This window comes from Schistocerca americana, chromosome 8, assembly GCF_021461395.2.
Source record: "Schistocerca americana isolate TAMUIC-IGC-003095 chromosome 8, iqSchAmer2.1, whole genome shotgun sequence".
NCBI lineage: Eukaryota > Metazoa > Arthropoda > Insecta > Orthoptera > Acrididae > Schistocerca > Schistocerca americana.
Window position 1 is genome coordinate 291,383,752 of NC_060126.1, and position 18,756 is coordinate 291,402,507.

Below are 18,756 nucleotides of genomic sequence, written 5' to 3' on the forward strand. Positions count from 1 at the left end.
TGTGCCACTATTAAGTTGTAGATGAGTAAGTCAGACTAGTATGGAGGGTGTGGCTACCACCCTGTTGGAAATTTCTTGTAAACTATACTTGGGAATTAGTAGTGCAAAGGGAACATATTATGTGTGATTTCCACTGTATCGTGTAGTGAATTAGTATTTAAGCTGTAGGAGAGTGACTATTTCACATGGCTACTGTCAAAATAAAAGTACTGCTGTTTATTGATAGTTTGGTATATACTGAAGTGTAGGGTTATTTATCAGTGAGATGCAACACTAAGGAAAGTGACCACGTGAATCTTCTATTTACAGTAAATCACTGTGGCAGCATTAGGCTTACCATCCCCATAGCTGACAGTTCTGTGGACTTTCTTAAAATACTAAGCGATCCATGACAAGACTGAGATGATAACCTGGTTTCCATAGCTAATTTGATGTGATATAGGTACAGGTTCAGACAATAAATGTGCCGTAAATAGTTAATATTTGAAATACAAATGAACTTTAGGTTGATTAGCCAAACATAGTTTGTGATATTTAAGTAAATAAAATGGTATTGGCTTCCCAAATTGTAGAGTCAGTATCAAACCATATTTAATGTTCAATGGTACAGTAATGTTAATATAAAGTATAGAAGGAATTTTGTGTCATAAATCTATGTATAATTTTGTAAAGCTGCTGTTTGAGTCACACATTTTATTATTATTTTATGCTACATGCCATGGAAATTGTTAAAGGATTTAGCACGGTCAACAATATACTTTTTGATTTGTTTGTCAAAATTATTTCATGCTGTGCAGATTAATTGTTGGGAGTGGAGAGAGTAATTTTATTATTTGAACGCTTACCGTGAAGTACTAGGAAGTTAGAAATGATCAGTCTCACAGTTCAGGTGCTGAAGTTATGCAGACTGCACAAAATCGGTGTACCACAGTCATTATCTACAATGCACTTTCTAGCCAAGAAGTTTGTATTTTAGATATTGAAAATGGTAAGTGTGGGTTTAGTATAAACTAGATCCCTATATAATGAATGAAATCAATACACAAAACAAAATATAAAAATAAAAACTCTGAATTTGTTCCACGAAGCACAATAAATTATGCTCTGTGTAGCTTCATTAAAAGTTACTGATTTGTACAATTTATTACATTATGTGTCAGCCATTAAAACACACAGCCAATAAATTCAATGACTGTTTAAAGAATATCAAGCTTTTTATTTCTATAGGTCAGTCTGAGAAACAAGCTTGGAAGCTGCTTCTGGCTTATCTGCTGTGTGAAAATTAATCAGCCACAACATACCACTTACTCTGTGCAACTTTCTTAGCATAACTAAAAATTCAGCACTTCCATTTTCCACATTGCAGCAGCCAGATTGAGAACATAGTATTGCACTTAGCTGTTTTGTACTTACATTTTCCACAAAAGGGAAAGTTATTTTTGTGCACAAAATTCACACACATTAATAGTATAATACAAAAAGGGAATGTTAAAACACAGCATTAAATACGTTTAACTTTTGTTAATCTGCAAAAAACAAACTATAGAAATAAACAAAAATAAACTCAACAACATATAAAGAAACCACAGTACATGCATATTGTAAAACATTCTAACAGCACAGCTGTTCAAACAATAATAACTCCAACCTGGCAAGGTAAGAGAGCTGGTCACTCACAGTATGTATGTCAGTCTTCATGGCCAGATCTTGTTAAACAGTTCCATGAACGAGTCGTAAATCATGAATGTAATTGCTACATCCAAGCATACTCTGCCCAGACGTGGAACTGTTCCTTTATAGAACCTTTTCGACACATTGGCAAAAAACAAATGGTAAGTAACTGATATTTTTTACATATTAATATTATACCACAGGAAATCAGTGGAAATACTTACGCAAATGGGCCTTCATTCTTCCATATTTTATAGAAACAGTCAAACGTATTTTTGTATTTTGATGCTTCAAGCCCCTATGGAAAAGAAGCCTCATTACGTTTCTCACTTCAGGATACAAAGATGTAAATATTTTATGTTACTTTTGTAGCAAAATATGTAGGGTTCTCTTGGATCAGTTAGGTGAATAAAACTGTCAATCACTAAATAAATTTCTCTATTTATTATGCCATTTTAGCTACTGCCATCAGCAGATATCAAAAGAAACTTCAAGTTTGTGAAACAAGGTTCAGCGTTCCATAGATTTTGATATGGACACTGAATATTTTTTCGCAACTTCAAAGTTTCTTTTAATACGGTCACTCAACATTGTTTTGCAAGTTCAGATTATCTTTTGATATCTGGCGGCATTTACCATCACAATTTCAATGGAAGTCTGTAGTGTGAGAACAGAAGTTTATTGAGCTATTGTTATCAATTTGGAAAGGAGAAATGACAGTATTGTAATGGCAGAGTCTTTATTTGCTGCCTCTTATCAAACTGAGTGAATAGTCTAACAAAGTGGTTAAAGTACTGGATTTGTCTTGGGATGGATTGGAATTCTGATCCTTGTCTAGCAATTCATTATGGCCTCACTGATGATTCAAATCTAATATTTCTTTCATACTACAAAGACTTTCAGATTTATCTGTATGCACTAAAGCAAGGCTTTTCAAATTGGGGGTCACATATTGTGAGGAGGGGGAGGAAATAAAAAATAATTATAGTCATTGGTTACAGATTCTTTCATGTTGCAGTCACAGTCGTTACTAAGGTTAATGTTCAAATTAATTTGTTGCAGTTTTCAGCCACACTGTTGCTTTTACATAGTGAAATTGGCCAGTGTTTCATAGCTGGTGTATGGCGTTCTCCTGCCAGGTTCCAACAGTCACACTCAGGAGCTAGGAGCTAGCTGTGTTGAAGTTTTATCACAGCTGTGTGGGAAGTTTGTGAACAGTATGTTAATACTTTGTGTTTGGTGACTTAGCAAGTTGCTCAGTTTTGTTCGCAGTGTTCACCTGTTAAGAAGTTTAGTGCATGATACATAGAACTCTGTATAACATATTCCACTGTTTGTACCAAGCTTGAAGGTATACTTGAGCGAATTGTGCACTGAACTTCAGTCCCAGCACAAACTTACATTATAAAATTTCAGCACATTTACGTAGGAAACGCGATGGCTGTTGAGAATGGGCTCTGAAACAGCGCTTAAGAGTTGATAAATGTGATGCTCTTCTTGTCTCACAAATATTCTGAATGTCTGTTTCTTCTACAGTTCAAACTTGTCTACTCAAATTACACTGTCATATGCAAACTTCATCACTTAATTTGTGTTGTTGTCATTGTCGTCTTCATTCTGAAGACTGGTTTGATGCAGCTCTCCATGCATCTCTGCATAACTATTGTGATTTGCATCCATTTAAACCTGCTCACTGTGGCCTTGGCCTTCTTCTACAGTTTTTACCTTACACTTCACTCCAGTACTAAACTGACAATCCCTTTACATTTCAGGATGTGTCCCATCAAATGATCCCAGTCAAGTTGTGCCACAAAGTTCTTATTTCCCCAATGTAATTAACTGCTTGTTCAGTAGTTATTTGATCTATCCATGTAAGTTTCAGCATTCTTCAGTATCACCACATTTGAAAAGCTTCTATTCTCTTCTTATCTTGCTTATAATCCATGTTTCAAGACTTCCTAACATATTTTATATTAACAAATTTTTTCAGTCTTCATGTTTATATCCTCGGTACTTCCTTCATTGTCACCTATTATACTTCGTACATAACAAGATTCATATTCTGCTTTTAGTGTCTAAAATCCTAATCCAGTTCCCTTAGCATGACCTGATCTAAGTAAACTCCATTCCATTACCCTTGTTTTACGAGGGTATGCTGAAAAGTGATGCCTCCAAATTTTTGTGTGAAGTTGTTTTAATCTTTTTAAGCAAAACAAATGTTATCAGCATACATTAGGGTTTTTATTTCTGACCACTGAATTTAAAATTCCCTTCCCACATTTCTCCCTGGGTTTGCTCCACAGTCATTTTGCTGTGCAGATCGAATAACATAGGATGGTAGGCTACAACCCTGTCTCACTCTCTTCTCAACTCTTTCCATCTTCTTTAACTCTTGGAACTGCAGTCTAGTTTCTGTACAAGTAGTAGATAATTTTTTGCTCCCTGTGTCTATTACATTCTTCGAAAACAAATTCCTGAAGTATTTCTACCATAACTAAATAATAATCTGTTAAATTGAATTTACAATCCTTTTTACCATATAAATGCAATATATGAAACATCCCTCACCAAAATCTCAGGAAGAATTTGTGTTATTGTTCTGTGGCTCAAACCACAACATTTTGGCTTGAAGCTACAGCAGAAATTCTGATACTGTCAGACTTGCGAACGTCATTTGATCTGCCATTTGCTACCAGTTACTGATGAAAAACTTCACTTTCAACAATCGTGGGCATTAAATCAAAATATGACAAAAGTCTTCAGAAAGCTGAGTGTGTGACGAGTCTGACAGTGACAGACATTAGGCCATACTTCAAATTACATCCATCACATTAAAGGTAAATTTATCTTTTTGTAGAGCAGTTAAATATTCTTTCTCATATTCAAACTGTATGTGATCAGTTAATTATTAGCGTATCTTTTTAATTTTATTACCTACTTGTTTGTTTCTGTTGGTAGTTTAATCTACTATTTTAATCATGCATAGTTCTTTAACAATATATTTATCTGGTGCAGCTTTCGCCTGTGCTTCTTTCCCCCCTCCCCAGTAATGTAACTGTTTTTGGCAAAAATATTTTATATCATTTACTAGAAAGTGAAGAAGAATGTTTTGAAGGAAGTATTCACAGACAAATAGTATTGTTGTTCTTAGCAGTGCAGCCAAAGTATTACAGCAAAGCTCTTATATATAATTATGTCTAAGAAGACTTTACAGACATCAGAGGAATTGGTGAGTTAAATAATTGTTAATTCAATCAACAACATTTACATTACAGAAGGATTTACTAAAATCTACGAATCAAGAGGGTTGGCAGACAGAACTGCAGGTGGACTATGATTGTGTGTCATCAGTTCCACAATTACACCACAGCATCGAGCAGCAGCTGTGTCAGCCAAATGGACCTACCTTCATCAATGCAGTTCACACAGCACAGAGATCTAGCTACACATCAGTGTAGTGTCGCGGTGAGCTGTGCCAAAACCAACTTGAATTTATGTTTTTCATTTTGTGGTTGTGGTCGGTGTTGTGGGACAAATGAGGTCATTTTAAGTGCCAAAATCGTTCACTACTTCTTAATTAAGCAAATTGATAGTCATTACTACCAAAGGCAGATTAGATTTAAACCGACTACTTTGTAAGGGTATGCCAGTGTTAACCAAGTCGGGATGACACACAGAGAGGTGCCAGATGTGCCACAACTATAAGATTTCTGCTCAGGATGTATCACACTAGTAGTGGTGCTCAGCATGCCAAGCTGAGAGGGGCATCATGGGTGCCGAAGTGCAAGTGTATTATACAGTGCATTCCACAGTTAGCAGCAAAAACTGACATGGGTAAAAGTGCACAAGAGAAGGGGGGAGGTGGAGGGTGCCAAATGATAAGTTCCTTGTGTGGAAAAATGTTCTCGAACTGGTGCCGAGTGTGGCACAACCATTAGAAGAGTTATTAAAAACAGAGTTACAATTCACAAGTCAGAAACTTAACCAGCACAAGCGAGTCATGAAAGGAAATAAATTATCGATTAGCTGAATTAGAATCTACTATCCTAAAAAATAGCAACGAGTTACATTTTGATGTATCAGTACGGTCTGATTTTGTGGTAAATCCATTAATTACTTGTTTTGATGAGTTAAATATCGGATCAAAACAAACCTCAGACATGAGTGTCAGTCTAAATATTTTGAAACAAGACATAGATTTATGTAAGGTATACTTCTGTGGTCCATTTTGACAACTTTGGAAGAGAGCGGTAACAATTCAGGTGAAATAGAGAGTCAGTCAAATGTCGACTTAACTATTGATGCACCTCCTTTGTCAGATATTGTATGAGGGGCAGCCAAATGAAAACCAAACATCCGCCATAACAAGACCATGGAATGGTTCCATTCAAAAGTAACTACCACACATCTCAAGACATTTATCCCTCCGATATGATCAATTCCTGTTTTGTCGAAGGGTCGGGCTGTGATGAGTTCACAACTGCAGCCACTCCTGCACTTTCTCGTTCAACTGAAACCAACATCTGCCTTTCTTCAGGTCACCAAAGATGTGGAAATCATAGCGTGAAAGATCCAAGCTGTAAGGAGAATGTTGCAATGTTTCCCAACCAAGTCACTGAGACGTAGCCTTCGTTCGATTGGCAGTGTGGGGGTGGACGTTATCGTGCAACAAGATGATTCTGTCTGACAGCATTACAACAGCCCGAGGGTGAATGGTAAAGCCAACAGTGGAAACATTAACGCATATCCATCACTAAAACAATTAAAAGCTGTTCCCACAAGTTCTTCTTTGACTGCAGGGACACTTTGCTTGTTGAGTTCCTCGAGGGTGGAACCATAAGAAATGCACAGTACTGTGAAGACACTTTGCAGAAACAATGCACCATAAAGCCAAAATGCCCAGGAATGTTGTTGGAGAGAATTATTCTGTTGCACAATATTGCCCATCCCCACATTGTCAATCAGATGAAGATTACACTTCAACGATTTGGTTGTGAAACACTGCAACATCCTCCATATTTCCCCGATCTTGCTCCATAAGGTTTTCACATCTTTGACGACCTGAAGAAGGGCAGGTGTGAATGTTAGTTTGTCGGATGAGGAAGTGCAAGAGAAGGTGCTGTTGCGGATCCATCAGCAGCAAAGCACATTCCATGAAACAGGAATTGATTGTCTCGTTTCCCAGTGGGATAATTTCTTAGGGAGTGGTGTGGTTTCTTTAGAATGGACCCTCCCATGGTCCTGTTGTGGCGGGTGTTCGGTTTTCATTTGATGACTGCCTCTTATAGTTGACTTATTTGGGAAAAGCTACTGAATTTTGACATATAGTTGCACCTGAAATGGAGGAACAAATGTACACATGTGATCAAAAGTATCCTGACACCTCGTGTATTCATGTCGATTGATGAGGCCCGGCATGAAGTTGGTGTTCCAAAACATCCCAAAGCTGTTCTATAGGATTCAAGTCAGGACTCCGTGCAGGCCAGTCCATTACAGGGATGTTATTGTCGTGTAACCACTCTGCTACAGGCTGTGCATTATGAACAGGTGCTCGGTCGTGTTGAAAGATGCCATCACCATCTCCGAATTGCTTTTAACAGTGGGAAGCAAGAAGGTGCTAAATACATCAATGTAGACCTGTGCTGTGACAGTGCCATGAAAAACATGATCACACCATAGCACCACCACCTCCAAATTTTACAGTTGGCACGACACACGTTGGCAGATGACGTTCACTGGGCATTCGCCATACTCACACCCTGCCGTCGGATCGCCGCATTATGTACCCTGATGCGTCACTCCACACGTTTTTCCACTGTTCAATCGTCCAATATTTACACTCCTGCCACCAAGTGAGGTGTTGTTTGCAATTTACTGGTTTGATGTATGGCTTATGAGCAGCCGCTTGACCATGAAATCCAACTTTTTTCACCTCCCCATGTGTTATAGTACTTGCAGTGGATCCTGATGCAGTTTGGAATGGTCTGGATAGATATCTGCGTATTACACATTACGACCCTCTTCAACTGTCGGCGATCTCTGTCAGTCAACAGACGAGGTCGGCCTGTACGCTTTTGTGCTGTATGTGTCCCTTCAGATTTCCACTTCACTATCACATCATAAACAGTGGACCTAGCGATGTTTAGGAGCCTGGAAATCTCACATACAGACGCATGACACAAGTGACACTCAATCACCTGACCATGTTCAAAGTCCGTGAGTTCCACGGAACGCCCCATTCTGCTCTCTCACGATGTCTAATGACTACTGAGGTCACTGATATGGAGTACATGGCAGAAAATATGAAAAATGTATGGTCTTGGTGATGGCCAGATAATTTGGATCACATACTGTATAACACATTTTTGCATTGTTGTTGTTGTTGTTGTTGTTGTTGTCTTCAGTCCAGAGAGACTGGTTTGATGTGGCTCTCCATACTACTCTATCCTGCACAAGCTCCTTCATCTCTAAGTAACTTCTGCAACCTACATCCTTCTGAATCTGCTTAGTGTATTCATCTCTTGGTCTCCCTCTATGATTTTTACCCTTCATGCTGCCCTCCAGTACTATTTATCATCCACGTTTCACTTCCATAGATGGCTTCACTCCATACAAATACTTTCAGAAACTACTTCGTGGCGCTTAAATCTATACTCGATCTTAACAAATTTCTCTTCTTCATAAACTTTTTCCTTGCCATTGCCAGTCTACATTTTATATCCTCTACTTCGACCATCATCAGTTATTTTTCCCCCCAAATAGCAAAACTCATCTAAGTATATCATTTCCTAATCTAATTCCCTCAGCATCACCTGATTTAATTCGACTACATTCCATTTTTTTTGTTGTTCATTTTATATCCTCATTTCAAGACATTGTCCATTCCGTTCAACTGCTCTTCCAGGTCCTTTGCTGTCTCTGACAAAATTACAATGTCATCGGCAAACCTCAAAGTTTTTATTTCTCCTCCATGGATTTTAATTCCTACTCCATATTTTTCGTTTGTTTCCTTCACTGTTTGCTCAATATAGAGATTGAATAACATGGAGGATAGGCTACAATCTCGTCTCACTCCCTTTTCAATCACTGCTTCCCTTTCATGCCCCTCAAATCTTATAACTGCCATCTGGTTTCTGTAAAGATTGTAAATAGCCTTTCACTCCCTGTATTTGAACCCTGCCGCCCTAGAAATTGAAAGAGAGTATTCCAGTCAACATTGTCAAAAGCCTTCTCTCTGTCTACAAATGCTAGAAACATAGGATTGTCTTTCCTTAATCTATCTTCTAAGATAAGTTGTAGGGTCAGTATTGCCTCATGTGTTCTAACATTTCTACGGAATCCAAACTGATCATCCCAGAGGTTGGCTTCTACCAGTTTTTCCATTCGACTGTAAAGGATTTGTGTTAGTATTTTGCAGCTGTGGCTTATTAAACTGATTGTCCGGAAATTTTCACACTGGTCAGCACCTGCTTTCTTTGGGACTGGAATTATTACATTCTTCTTAAAGTCTGAGGGTGTTTTGCCTGTCTGATAAATCTTGCTCACCAGATGGTAGATTTTTGTCATGGCTGGCTATTAGTATTCTGATGGAATGTTTTCTCCTCTCGGGGCCTTGTTTCCATTTAGGTCTTTCAGTGCTCTGTCAAATTCTTCTCATAGTGTCATATCTCCCATTTCATCTTCATCTACGCCCTCTTCCGTTTCCATGATATTGCCCTCAAGTACATCACCCTTGTATAGACCCTCTATATACTCCTTCCACCTTTCTGCTTTTCCTTCTTTGCTTAGAACTGGTTTTCCATCTGAGCTCTTGATATTCATATACGTGGTTCTCTTTTCTCCAAAGGTCTCCAATTTTCCTGTAGGCAGTGATATATGCCTCCACATCTGTACATTTGTCCCCTAGCCATCTCTGCTTAGCCATTTTGCACTTCCTGTCGATCTCTTTTTTGAGACATTTGTATTCCTTTTTGCCTACTTCATTTATTGCATTTTTATATTTCTTCCTTCATCAATTAATTTCAATATCTCTTCTGTTACCCAAGGATTTCTACCAGCCCTCGATTTTTACTTAATTTATCCTTTGTTGCCTTCACTATTTTATCTCTCAAAGCTACCCATTCTTCTTCTGCTGTATTTCTTTCCCCTGTTCTTGTCAATCGTTTCCTGTTGCTCTCTCTGAAACACTCTACAACATCTGGTTCTTTCAGTTTATCCAGTGACAGGTGGTGTCTGTGATGTGTCTGGCACTTGTATATCATCGTGCACGGATATTTTCTTGAAACGAAGTATAAATGATGTAATGTTAACAGTCAATAAAGTAATTACTTACAAAAAATACAGTGCAAGTTTAACTACACGTTTGTGGTATGACAGATTAACTTTAAATATTTATGGAAGATTAAAAGAAGACGAAAAGTTAGGTTTGGAATTGAAGTCACATGGCCTTCAGGATATATTAAGCAAACTGAGATATGTGGTTTGATTGATGTCTTGGGTGCTCTTCCACAACACCACAGGCACACAGAAATGGTACTCAAGTGCCAATCACCTCAAGGGAATGATATGTATGGACTATGCCGAGCAAGGCCTGTGAGGCCCCAGCTGTCTATTGTAATTATTCCCTATAATGGCCTCTCCTCTTTCATTTTAATATCTCGTTTAAATTACATTTCTTTCACTGTTGCATCAATAATAGATAAAAATATGCTAGCTACCATTTCAGTAACGATCTGTTACACACTACCTTGCAGGTGTTTTCTGCATCTTTGCATGTAAATAAGACAGAATAGTTAGCCATGGCAGTATGGCCATATTTATCGTGTGTAGCATTATGCTCAATGTAGAGCCCCTTAAGTATTCTACTAAACATGGTTGATATTCCTGAAGTAGGAAACTTTCTTTGCGTAGCTTTTTAAACAGCTGCATACATTATAACACGAAGATGTTTTCTGGCAATACGCACACAAATGTAATGTCAGTAAGAGTATGTTGGAACATCAGCAGATATTACTTTACATGCCATTTGTCAGTGTCTTGCGTGCATCACAATAATATGTAATAAGAAGCCATGGAAATTCATCAATGTTTTGAGATGAAAATAATATGCTACATTCTGCATTGAGATAATGACAAATTAGAATAAAATGGAAGGTTTATCTGAACATATAATTAAGTACTAACATCTTAATGTTAGTACAAACATGTCCCTGTCACAGCCGGTTCCTGCAAACTACAAATACAAAGGGTACTAAGAAAGTTTTGCAATACAGCTTTGTTCATTTAATTTTTTTGAAGTAATTTCCACCACACTGAATACACCTGTCCATCCTCTAAACCCAGTCCCTAAACCATTTCTTCCAAGTTTCTGTAGGGAGTAAGGCCCCAAGCCCTCAGGAGGTCCTTATCACCTGAAAACTGCACTCCTTTCAGCTTAAGTTTCACATACAGGAACAATGCAAAGCCACAAGGAGCAAGATCTGGACTGGAAGAAGGGCGCTCAAAAAGTCTCAGTCCTGTATCCCGCAAATATTCAGTGCGTGTTTTGGTACGGTGAGCTGGAGCGTTGCCTTGATGGAGGAACCAAGTGTCCATTCTTGACTTCAGTCACAGGTTCTTCAAAAATTGGATGACTTAGGGCGGAAACTGCTAAGTGTACCACTTATCTGTGACTGTCTTCTGTGTATCCAAAACAACATGCTTCACAATACCACTCAATCTGAGGGGAAAAACAACAACAACAACAACTTCTTTACTGATCTGGATTTTCTGACAGCTACCCAAACTTTGTTTTGAGTTTTAGTTGGCACATCATAATAGTACAGCTTGTCCCTTAGAACACTTTTTTAATGTCTCCTGGCACCAAGTCATGTTGTGTCATCTTCTCTTCTGTTAGTCTTTGCAGGACCCAGAGACAACAAAGTTTCTTTACTTGCAAATGATCAAGCAGAATCAAACGAATTGCTGTTGCTTTTACGCCTAAGGTATCCTCTATCTGCTTAAAGGTCACTTGCCTGTCTTCATCTAGCATTTTCCTCACAGCACCAATGTTTTCCTCAATAACTGATGATCTTGGCCTTACTGTCTTCTCAGTGTCCTCCAGAAGGACGTTTCCTCTTTGGAATTCTCTGTACCACCTAAATATAGTTGAACGATGTGAACACACATCACAGAGTGCAAGAATCATTTCTTCAAAGCAGTGGTCTGTGTTTAAACCATGCATGAAGTTGCACTGCAAAACTGCCCGACTCTCACTTTGTGACCGTGATGCCGTAGCAAGCACTCCAAACTATCCCTGTTAGTGAACAAGTGTGCCCACAGACTTGGCACAGCAGGTAAAATGCAAGAATGAAGTATTCTCAGAACACAGCAACAATCAGCCTCCTGAAACTTAAGTGTTACATCGTATCGTAAAACGTTACTAGTACCCTTTCTACAAAGTATTTTTGATATCCCAAGTATCTTTGTGCTTTATCTGGATACATTTTGTCTCCCCCTCGTCTAGGTTTAATTAATAATGCCATATAAAAGTTTAATGTTTGAGATAATGCATGTTAAGATTACTATACATTTTTATGTTATGGTATTACTATGTTATACTTATGGATGGCAGTTTTCGGGGCAATATCTCAAAACACTGTAGATGTTTGTGGTCACTATGGAACTACAGAGAAGACACATTACCTAAACAAGAATTTTTTTTTAGGGGTTTAACAGGGGACATGCAGGATGTTAACATTGTCATGTCGATGAGGAAAGAGTAAGAAGGGGAAAGGTACAGTTATAGAGCAGTTCAGTGATGAGCTAACTTTCAGATCTTACCCCACAGAGCCACAACAGCATAACACATTAGCAATAAATAAATAAAGACATTATTATCCCTTGGCCACATCAAGTATAATGCAGAGGAGAACACTTAAGAGACAGCATCTGCCGAAGCTCAGTAACTGGGTAAGGTTTATAAAGGTAGTAAGAGTAAGTCACCTCAAAATACAGGAGAAGAGATTGATGATAATGTGCAGGATACTGTATCCTTACTTTTATATATTTGTGTAATGAATAGGGTAGATATACCAAAGAAAAGAGGATCTACATTTAAATAAAAGAGAAGGGAGATGCATACAGGGACACTAACCCAGTGAAAATTTGATGGTGATTAGATGGCCTTTTGAGGAAGGAGGTGTCATTGAGGATTTCTACAGAAGTAGAATACTGTGGGTTTTAAGGCTTGCTCAAAGCTGCCTAATAGAGGAAGCCATCTGACTTTCAGTAGTTGATTTGCATACTGGTTTGATAAATAAATAATGTGTGTCTCAGATTTGTGTGCTGTCCACAATGAAGGAAGTTAGACATAAAGGAGTATGTTATGCAAGATAACGAGAGGTTGTAGTTCTTTAAAATTGTAACTCCTCTTACTTGAGGGAAATGGTACCATGAATTAATAGGTGCTGTGGTGAAATATGAACTGTCTATTGAGAAATCTGACCAACATTAAAATGTCAACAATGTAGGGAAAGAAACATGCTACTAACTGTGAAGATGACATGTTAACTTGCAACCTAACCCAACTCAACACTTACACATAATCATTTGGTAAGGCCGTTGTCAGAAAAAGAAAGAGAAACACACACCATTCATCCACACAAGCAAGCAAACCTCAAATCTTTCAACCTGGAGTTTTCCATCGTTCAACATTAAAATATGGTTTGGTAAACCCAAAGACTCAAGTATACCTTAACATATTTGTACAGGTTTTTTATATCTTTCAAATGGGTGGCAGCAACAAGAGTTGCCATTTGCTTCCCCTGAATAGAACAAATTAGTAGGTTTATAAATTCCTTTGGTACTTTAGTCAATTAACCAGATGGAGAGTACTATTTGTGTTGCTGCTCTCTCTCCATATCCTCTCTGGATATTTAAGCCTATGTTCACAAGATTGCCAGAGATGTAGTGCACATACAGATAGCTTTCAGATGAAGTTAGACAATGTTAAAATAGTAAGAGAAAATTATCATTACTTAATGTTCAATTAATATGTTTAAGCAGTGAAAGTTTATTCTGATATGGTAGAGTTGGGATATAAAGTGGACAGTTTTAATTCTCAGTACAAAGCCTACGAGTTAGTCACTTCCAGTTCGTGTTGTCCAATTTATAATTCTAAAATTTTTAAAGTGTGTTCATCACTACAAATATTCTTTATTTATTTATAAGAACTGTGACAACATCATTCACCTAAAGGCAGGTATATGTAGTGTAACGTATCACTTTTGGTGAAGCTGGGTGTTACCAAACACTTAACCCAGCCAACAAATGATGTGCTCGCCACAGTGATAGTATTTATTATTAGTTTAGAATTGTAAACTGTTCAGGAGTTTGTTATCGTTTGTGCATATACACTGGGATGGATGGACACCATGCATCTCAAAGGTGAATGACGATGGCAGCTTTCCTACACATTGCTGTGCCTGCTGGCTTGGCATACATGCTACGACATACCATCTTAGATGGGGTGCAAAGGGCCTCCTCTCTAAATTTCCTAAATAGTGTTTGTCGAAAACAACGTCACCCTCCCTCCAGGGATTCCCATTTGAGTTCCTGAAGCATGTCTGTAACATTTGTGTGTTGTTTGAAACACAGGTAACAAATCGAACAGTACTCAAGAACAGGTTGCAACAGTGCCTTATATCCATTCTCCTTTACAGGTGAACCACTCTTTCCTATAATTCTCCCAATAAACCGAAGTTGACCATCTGCCTTTGCTACCACAGTTCTCACATACTCGTTCCATCGTTCTGAAGCCTGTAATGGCAAGACCTTTTGTCCATCTATCAGTATGGCTTCCAGGAGTCGAAATCTACATCTCACCACCTTGTCTCGTTTGAAGCAGTGTTACACTCTTTCTTATGACCAGCGATGGACTTGTGGACCACATAGGCCTGGTGGTTATTTCTTTCCTATTATGTAGACAAGTTTCAATGCAACATCAGTCTGTGGCCTTAGCCAAGTATCATTCAAGGAGTTGTGAATTGATTGCACTGGAGCCTAGAATGAGAATATCTTTTTTTCATCTACCATCGTGAGTAAAACACGTCGTGCATTTTTTTCACCACAGCATGGCTCTCCCTCCTCACACCGACCATGAGCAATGCGGAAAACAAATGCTGCCAAGTTAAAGTTTGTTGCACAGTCTTCTTTCTTGGGCCTCCTCTTCAATAATCAACTAACATGTCTAACCCATATCTGTCATATTAAAACAAACTGTGTGTAGAATCTTAATGCTTTCCATGTTCCTATCCATACCTCCTGTATTTATATAGGACAATGGTCTTGTTATCATTATTGTGTACGGATAGCCACAGGTTCCTTTTGTATGAGCCCAATTGACAGTCTTCTGGTGGGCGCTGGAATCCTACGTCTACAGTTTTGATGTTGTCAACTGATACTTGGTTACTATATTTCCAATTCCCTAGCCATCCGGAGGTTTTTTTTCCCCTTCTCAGAAGTGTCACCCCCCCTCCCAAAAGTTGACCCAGGGCGGGCTTCCAAACTGGAACGCAATTGGAAATTAGGGACCTCTACCTTACTACTCTTGAATGTATCCATTGACGACTTCACGTACTTCCTCCTAATATGTACCCAGACCACAGGACCAGGGCCTAAAATATATGTTTCCCTCTTGTTTTCCAAAGTAGCTTCCTCTTAGTCCTCTCGTTGTAACACTCCAACAGAAGCTGCATCGTAAGAACTCTTTATCCTGAAGATTAGCTGATATTGAAAGGACAACAGACTAGTTTGGCAATGGCTTTTATTCCCTGCTTTAATTGCCTTAACCGTACTCAGGTTGGGGAGGGGATATTGTGTGGTTCCTCTTGCCACAAGTCACGCTCCAGTGGCCTTCAACTGTGCCTGCCTCATTTATTAGCCAAGTCATTACATTTTACTTTTTAGGTCTGTTGTTTTTATATATTCTGCACTCTTAACCCTGCATTATGTTTTACTTGCATTGGTCTCCTCTTTGTCTGTTCTGAAGGAAGTTGTTATCTTTTCGTTTTACTCATGTAGGTTGTGGATTATTGGAGGGACGCCTGGCTTGATTTTCAACCTCTGTTTACATCTCCTGAAATTGCTTTTAATTCATAACATTGTCAATGTCCTGAGTGACTGTGTTCTATTTTTGATATGATTTGGTGAAACACTTACACAATATTTATGTCAGAGTATTTTTGAGTGTTCTGTTGTCTTAGAATGTTGCCACTGAGCATATTGCCAAAGAGATTGTCACTTGCAGTTCAGATGAGTGGCATTAAAATCCCCGCCAAACCACACATATTTAGCCTGAGTTTTCCTAAATTTACAGGTGAATTCTTTGAATTTAGCACACTTGATTTCCTTCCCCACCTTTGTCAAACCAAATTTGTGCTACACCTCTAATAATCCTGTTAATGACTGGACAATACATCCAACTCTTCTTTCCTTTTAATATTTTGCCTGTATTGTAGACAATTTATGTATTAGAGATTTTATCATCAATTTAATGGTACCATTACTATTCAAAATCATTTTTTGAATTTCAAGACATGAAATACAGTGATCACACACACTTTTTGTAACATCTTTGAATAGAAGAATAAAGGAAAATTAGTGTTTTTGCAAATATTCTCCTCTCTCTTGTAGTGCACAACGGTTCTCTTTTTTTCAAGTCAAATTAGTTCAGGGATTCAATTTAAAGAACAGTGCCCTAAAACAAATAGCATATTGTACATATCTGACTAACCTAAACGTTACGTAGTTTCATAGCTTGGTCATTAGCAGGCTTTGATTATGGATTTGAACACAAAATTAAGTGAATACATGAATTAGTTAGCTAGTTAGTTTCATGGATAATTTTGCACGATGCATTGTAATGATGTGGAACACGTCAATTACATTCACGTTGCAAATTAATTTGTAAATATGGATACATGCTGAACATTTTCATTTTAAATATACAGATGTTGTCAGTAATTCCACCCACCAACTCCTACACATTACAGTAATAGAAATTCATCTGTGGAATAGGAGGAGTTGTCATAAAGAAACATGTTCAGATTGTTTCCAAATTTTACTTCACTGTCTGTCAGACATTTGATATTGTTAGGTAAGTAGTGAAAAATTTTTGTTGCAGCACTGTGCACCCTTTTTTATGCTAAAGACAACTGTTCTGTGGAGTAATGAATGTCGTTTTTCATTCTGGTTTTGTAATTATGTACATCATTTTCCCTTTTGAACTGTATTGGATCATTTACAACAACACAAATAAATATAGTGTGAAGCAGCAGTCAGAATGTGCAACTCCTGAAACAATCTCTACAACATGTTTGTGGGTGAGCACCACATATTATTGATGCAGCACATTGAGCAATGAAGACTTTTCTTTCTTAAAGATGAGTTATCGCAGAACATTATTCCAATGAACAAAAATTTGCGGAATACATCAGATTACTGTTTTTCTCTCCCCTAGAGTTGCAATGATGCTAAGCGCAAATGTGACTGCACTAAGTTGTTTTATGAGATCAAAAATGTACGTTTCTGCAGTCTCAATGGTCATCAGTATAAACACCTAAGAATTTTGAAGTTTCCACTACATTTATTATTTCCTCACCATGTGTTACACTCATCATTGGTGAAACACCCACAGATGTGCACAACTGAATATGTTGCATCTTTTTAAAATTGAGAGTAAGCTCATTCCCAAAGAACCAGTCACTGGTACTGTTTAGAACATTATTTCTGTATATATGCTTGGATTGATTACAGTGCTAGAGTCCTCAGCAAGCACTCCATCTTCAGGCCACGAGTGGCCTACTGGGACCATCCGACTGCCGTGTCATCCTCAGTGGAGGATGCGGATAGGAGGGGCGTGTGGTCAGCACACCGCACTCTCGGTCGTTATGATGGTATTCTTGACCGAAGCCGCTACTATTCGGTCGAGTAGCTCCTCAATTGGCATCACGAGGCTGAGTGCACCCCAAAAAATGGCAACGGCCCATGGCGGCCTGGATGGTCACCCATCCAAGTGCCGACCACACTCGACAGCACTTAACTTCGGTGATCTCACAGGAACCGGTGTATCCACTGCGGCAAGGCCATTGCCTTAGAGTCATCGGCAAAAAAGAACTAATTCTACTTGTTGTATATTTGATAGAAGATTGTTTACAAATAAGAGGAACAATAATGGACCTGAGATTGCAAATTACATCTGCAAACTACTTTTGTCGAATTACTTACAAGGGAACCTCCCCATCCCACCCCTTTCAAATTTAGTTATAAGTTGGCACAGTGGATAGGCCTTGAAAAACTGAACACAGATCAGTCAAGAAAACAGGAGGAAGTTGTTTGGATCTATGAAAAAAATAAGCAAAATATGCAAACTGAGTAGTCCATGTACAAAATAGGCAACATCAAGAATAGTGTGAGCTCAGGAGTGCCGTGGTTATCGTGAGCAGCTGCGGAACGAGAGGTCCTTGGTTCAAGTCTTCCCTCAAGTGAAAAGTTTAATTTTTTATTTTCAGACAATTATCAATGTTCGGGCACTCGCACATAATCAACGTCGCTCTCCAAAATTCCAGGACATATGCAGGATTTGACGGTCTACACACGGAAAAATTTGAAAATGTTAAACACACATGTTTTGACAGAGCACAGGGAAACTGTGAAACTGTTGCATTCGTTTGTTGCAGTTTATGTGAGAAAACTCTTATGTTTTCATCACTTTTTTTGGAGTGATTATCACATCCACAAGAAAACCTAAATCGGGCAAGGTAGAAGAATCTTTTTACCCATTCGCCAAGTGTACAAGTTACAGGGGTTGACAATATACAGGATCGTATACAGGGTGTTACAAAAAGGTACTACCAAACTTTCAGGAAACATTCCTCACACACAAAGAAAGAAAATATGTTATGTGGACATGTGTCCAGAAACGCTTAATTTCCTTGTTAGAGCTCATTTTATTACTTCTCTTCAAATCACATTAATCATGGAATGGAAACACATAGCAACAGAATGTACCAGCGTGACTTCAAACACTGTTACAGGAAATGTTCA

The 18,756-nt window shown here is 38.3% G+C and overlaps 1 protein-coding gene across 1 annotated transcript in view; it reads right to left on the minus strand.

Moving 5' to 3' along the window:
* Nucleotides 1-1,195: 1,195 nt before the first annotated feature.
* The window catches only part of LOC124545043 (putative tricarboxylate transport protein, mitochondrial), a 35,693-nt gene continuing 18,132 nt past the window's right edge, over nt 1,196-18,756 (minus strand). The window contains exons 5-6 of the mRNA XM_047123828.1: nt 1,896-1,969; nt 1,196-1,803 (exon numbers count right to left, since the gene is read on the minus strand). Of these exons, the coding sequence (XP_046979784.1) occupies nt 1,695-1,803; nt 1,896-1,969 (183 nt within the window). The 3' untranslated portion in view covers nt 1,196-1,694. The remainder of the gene's footprint in view (nt 1,804-1,895; nt 1,970-18,756) is intronic.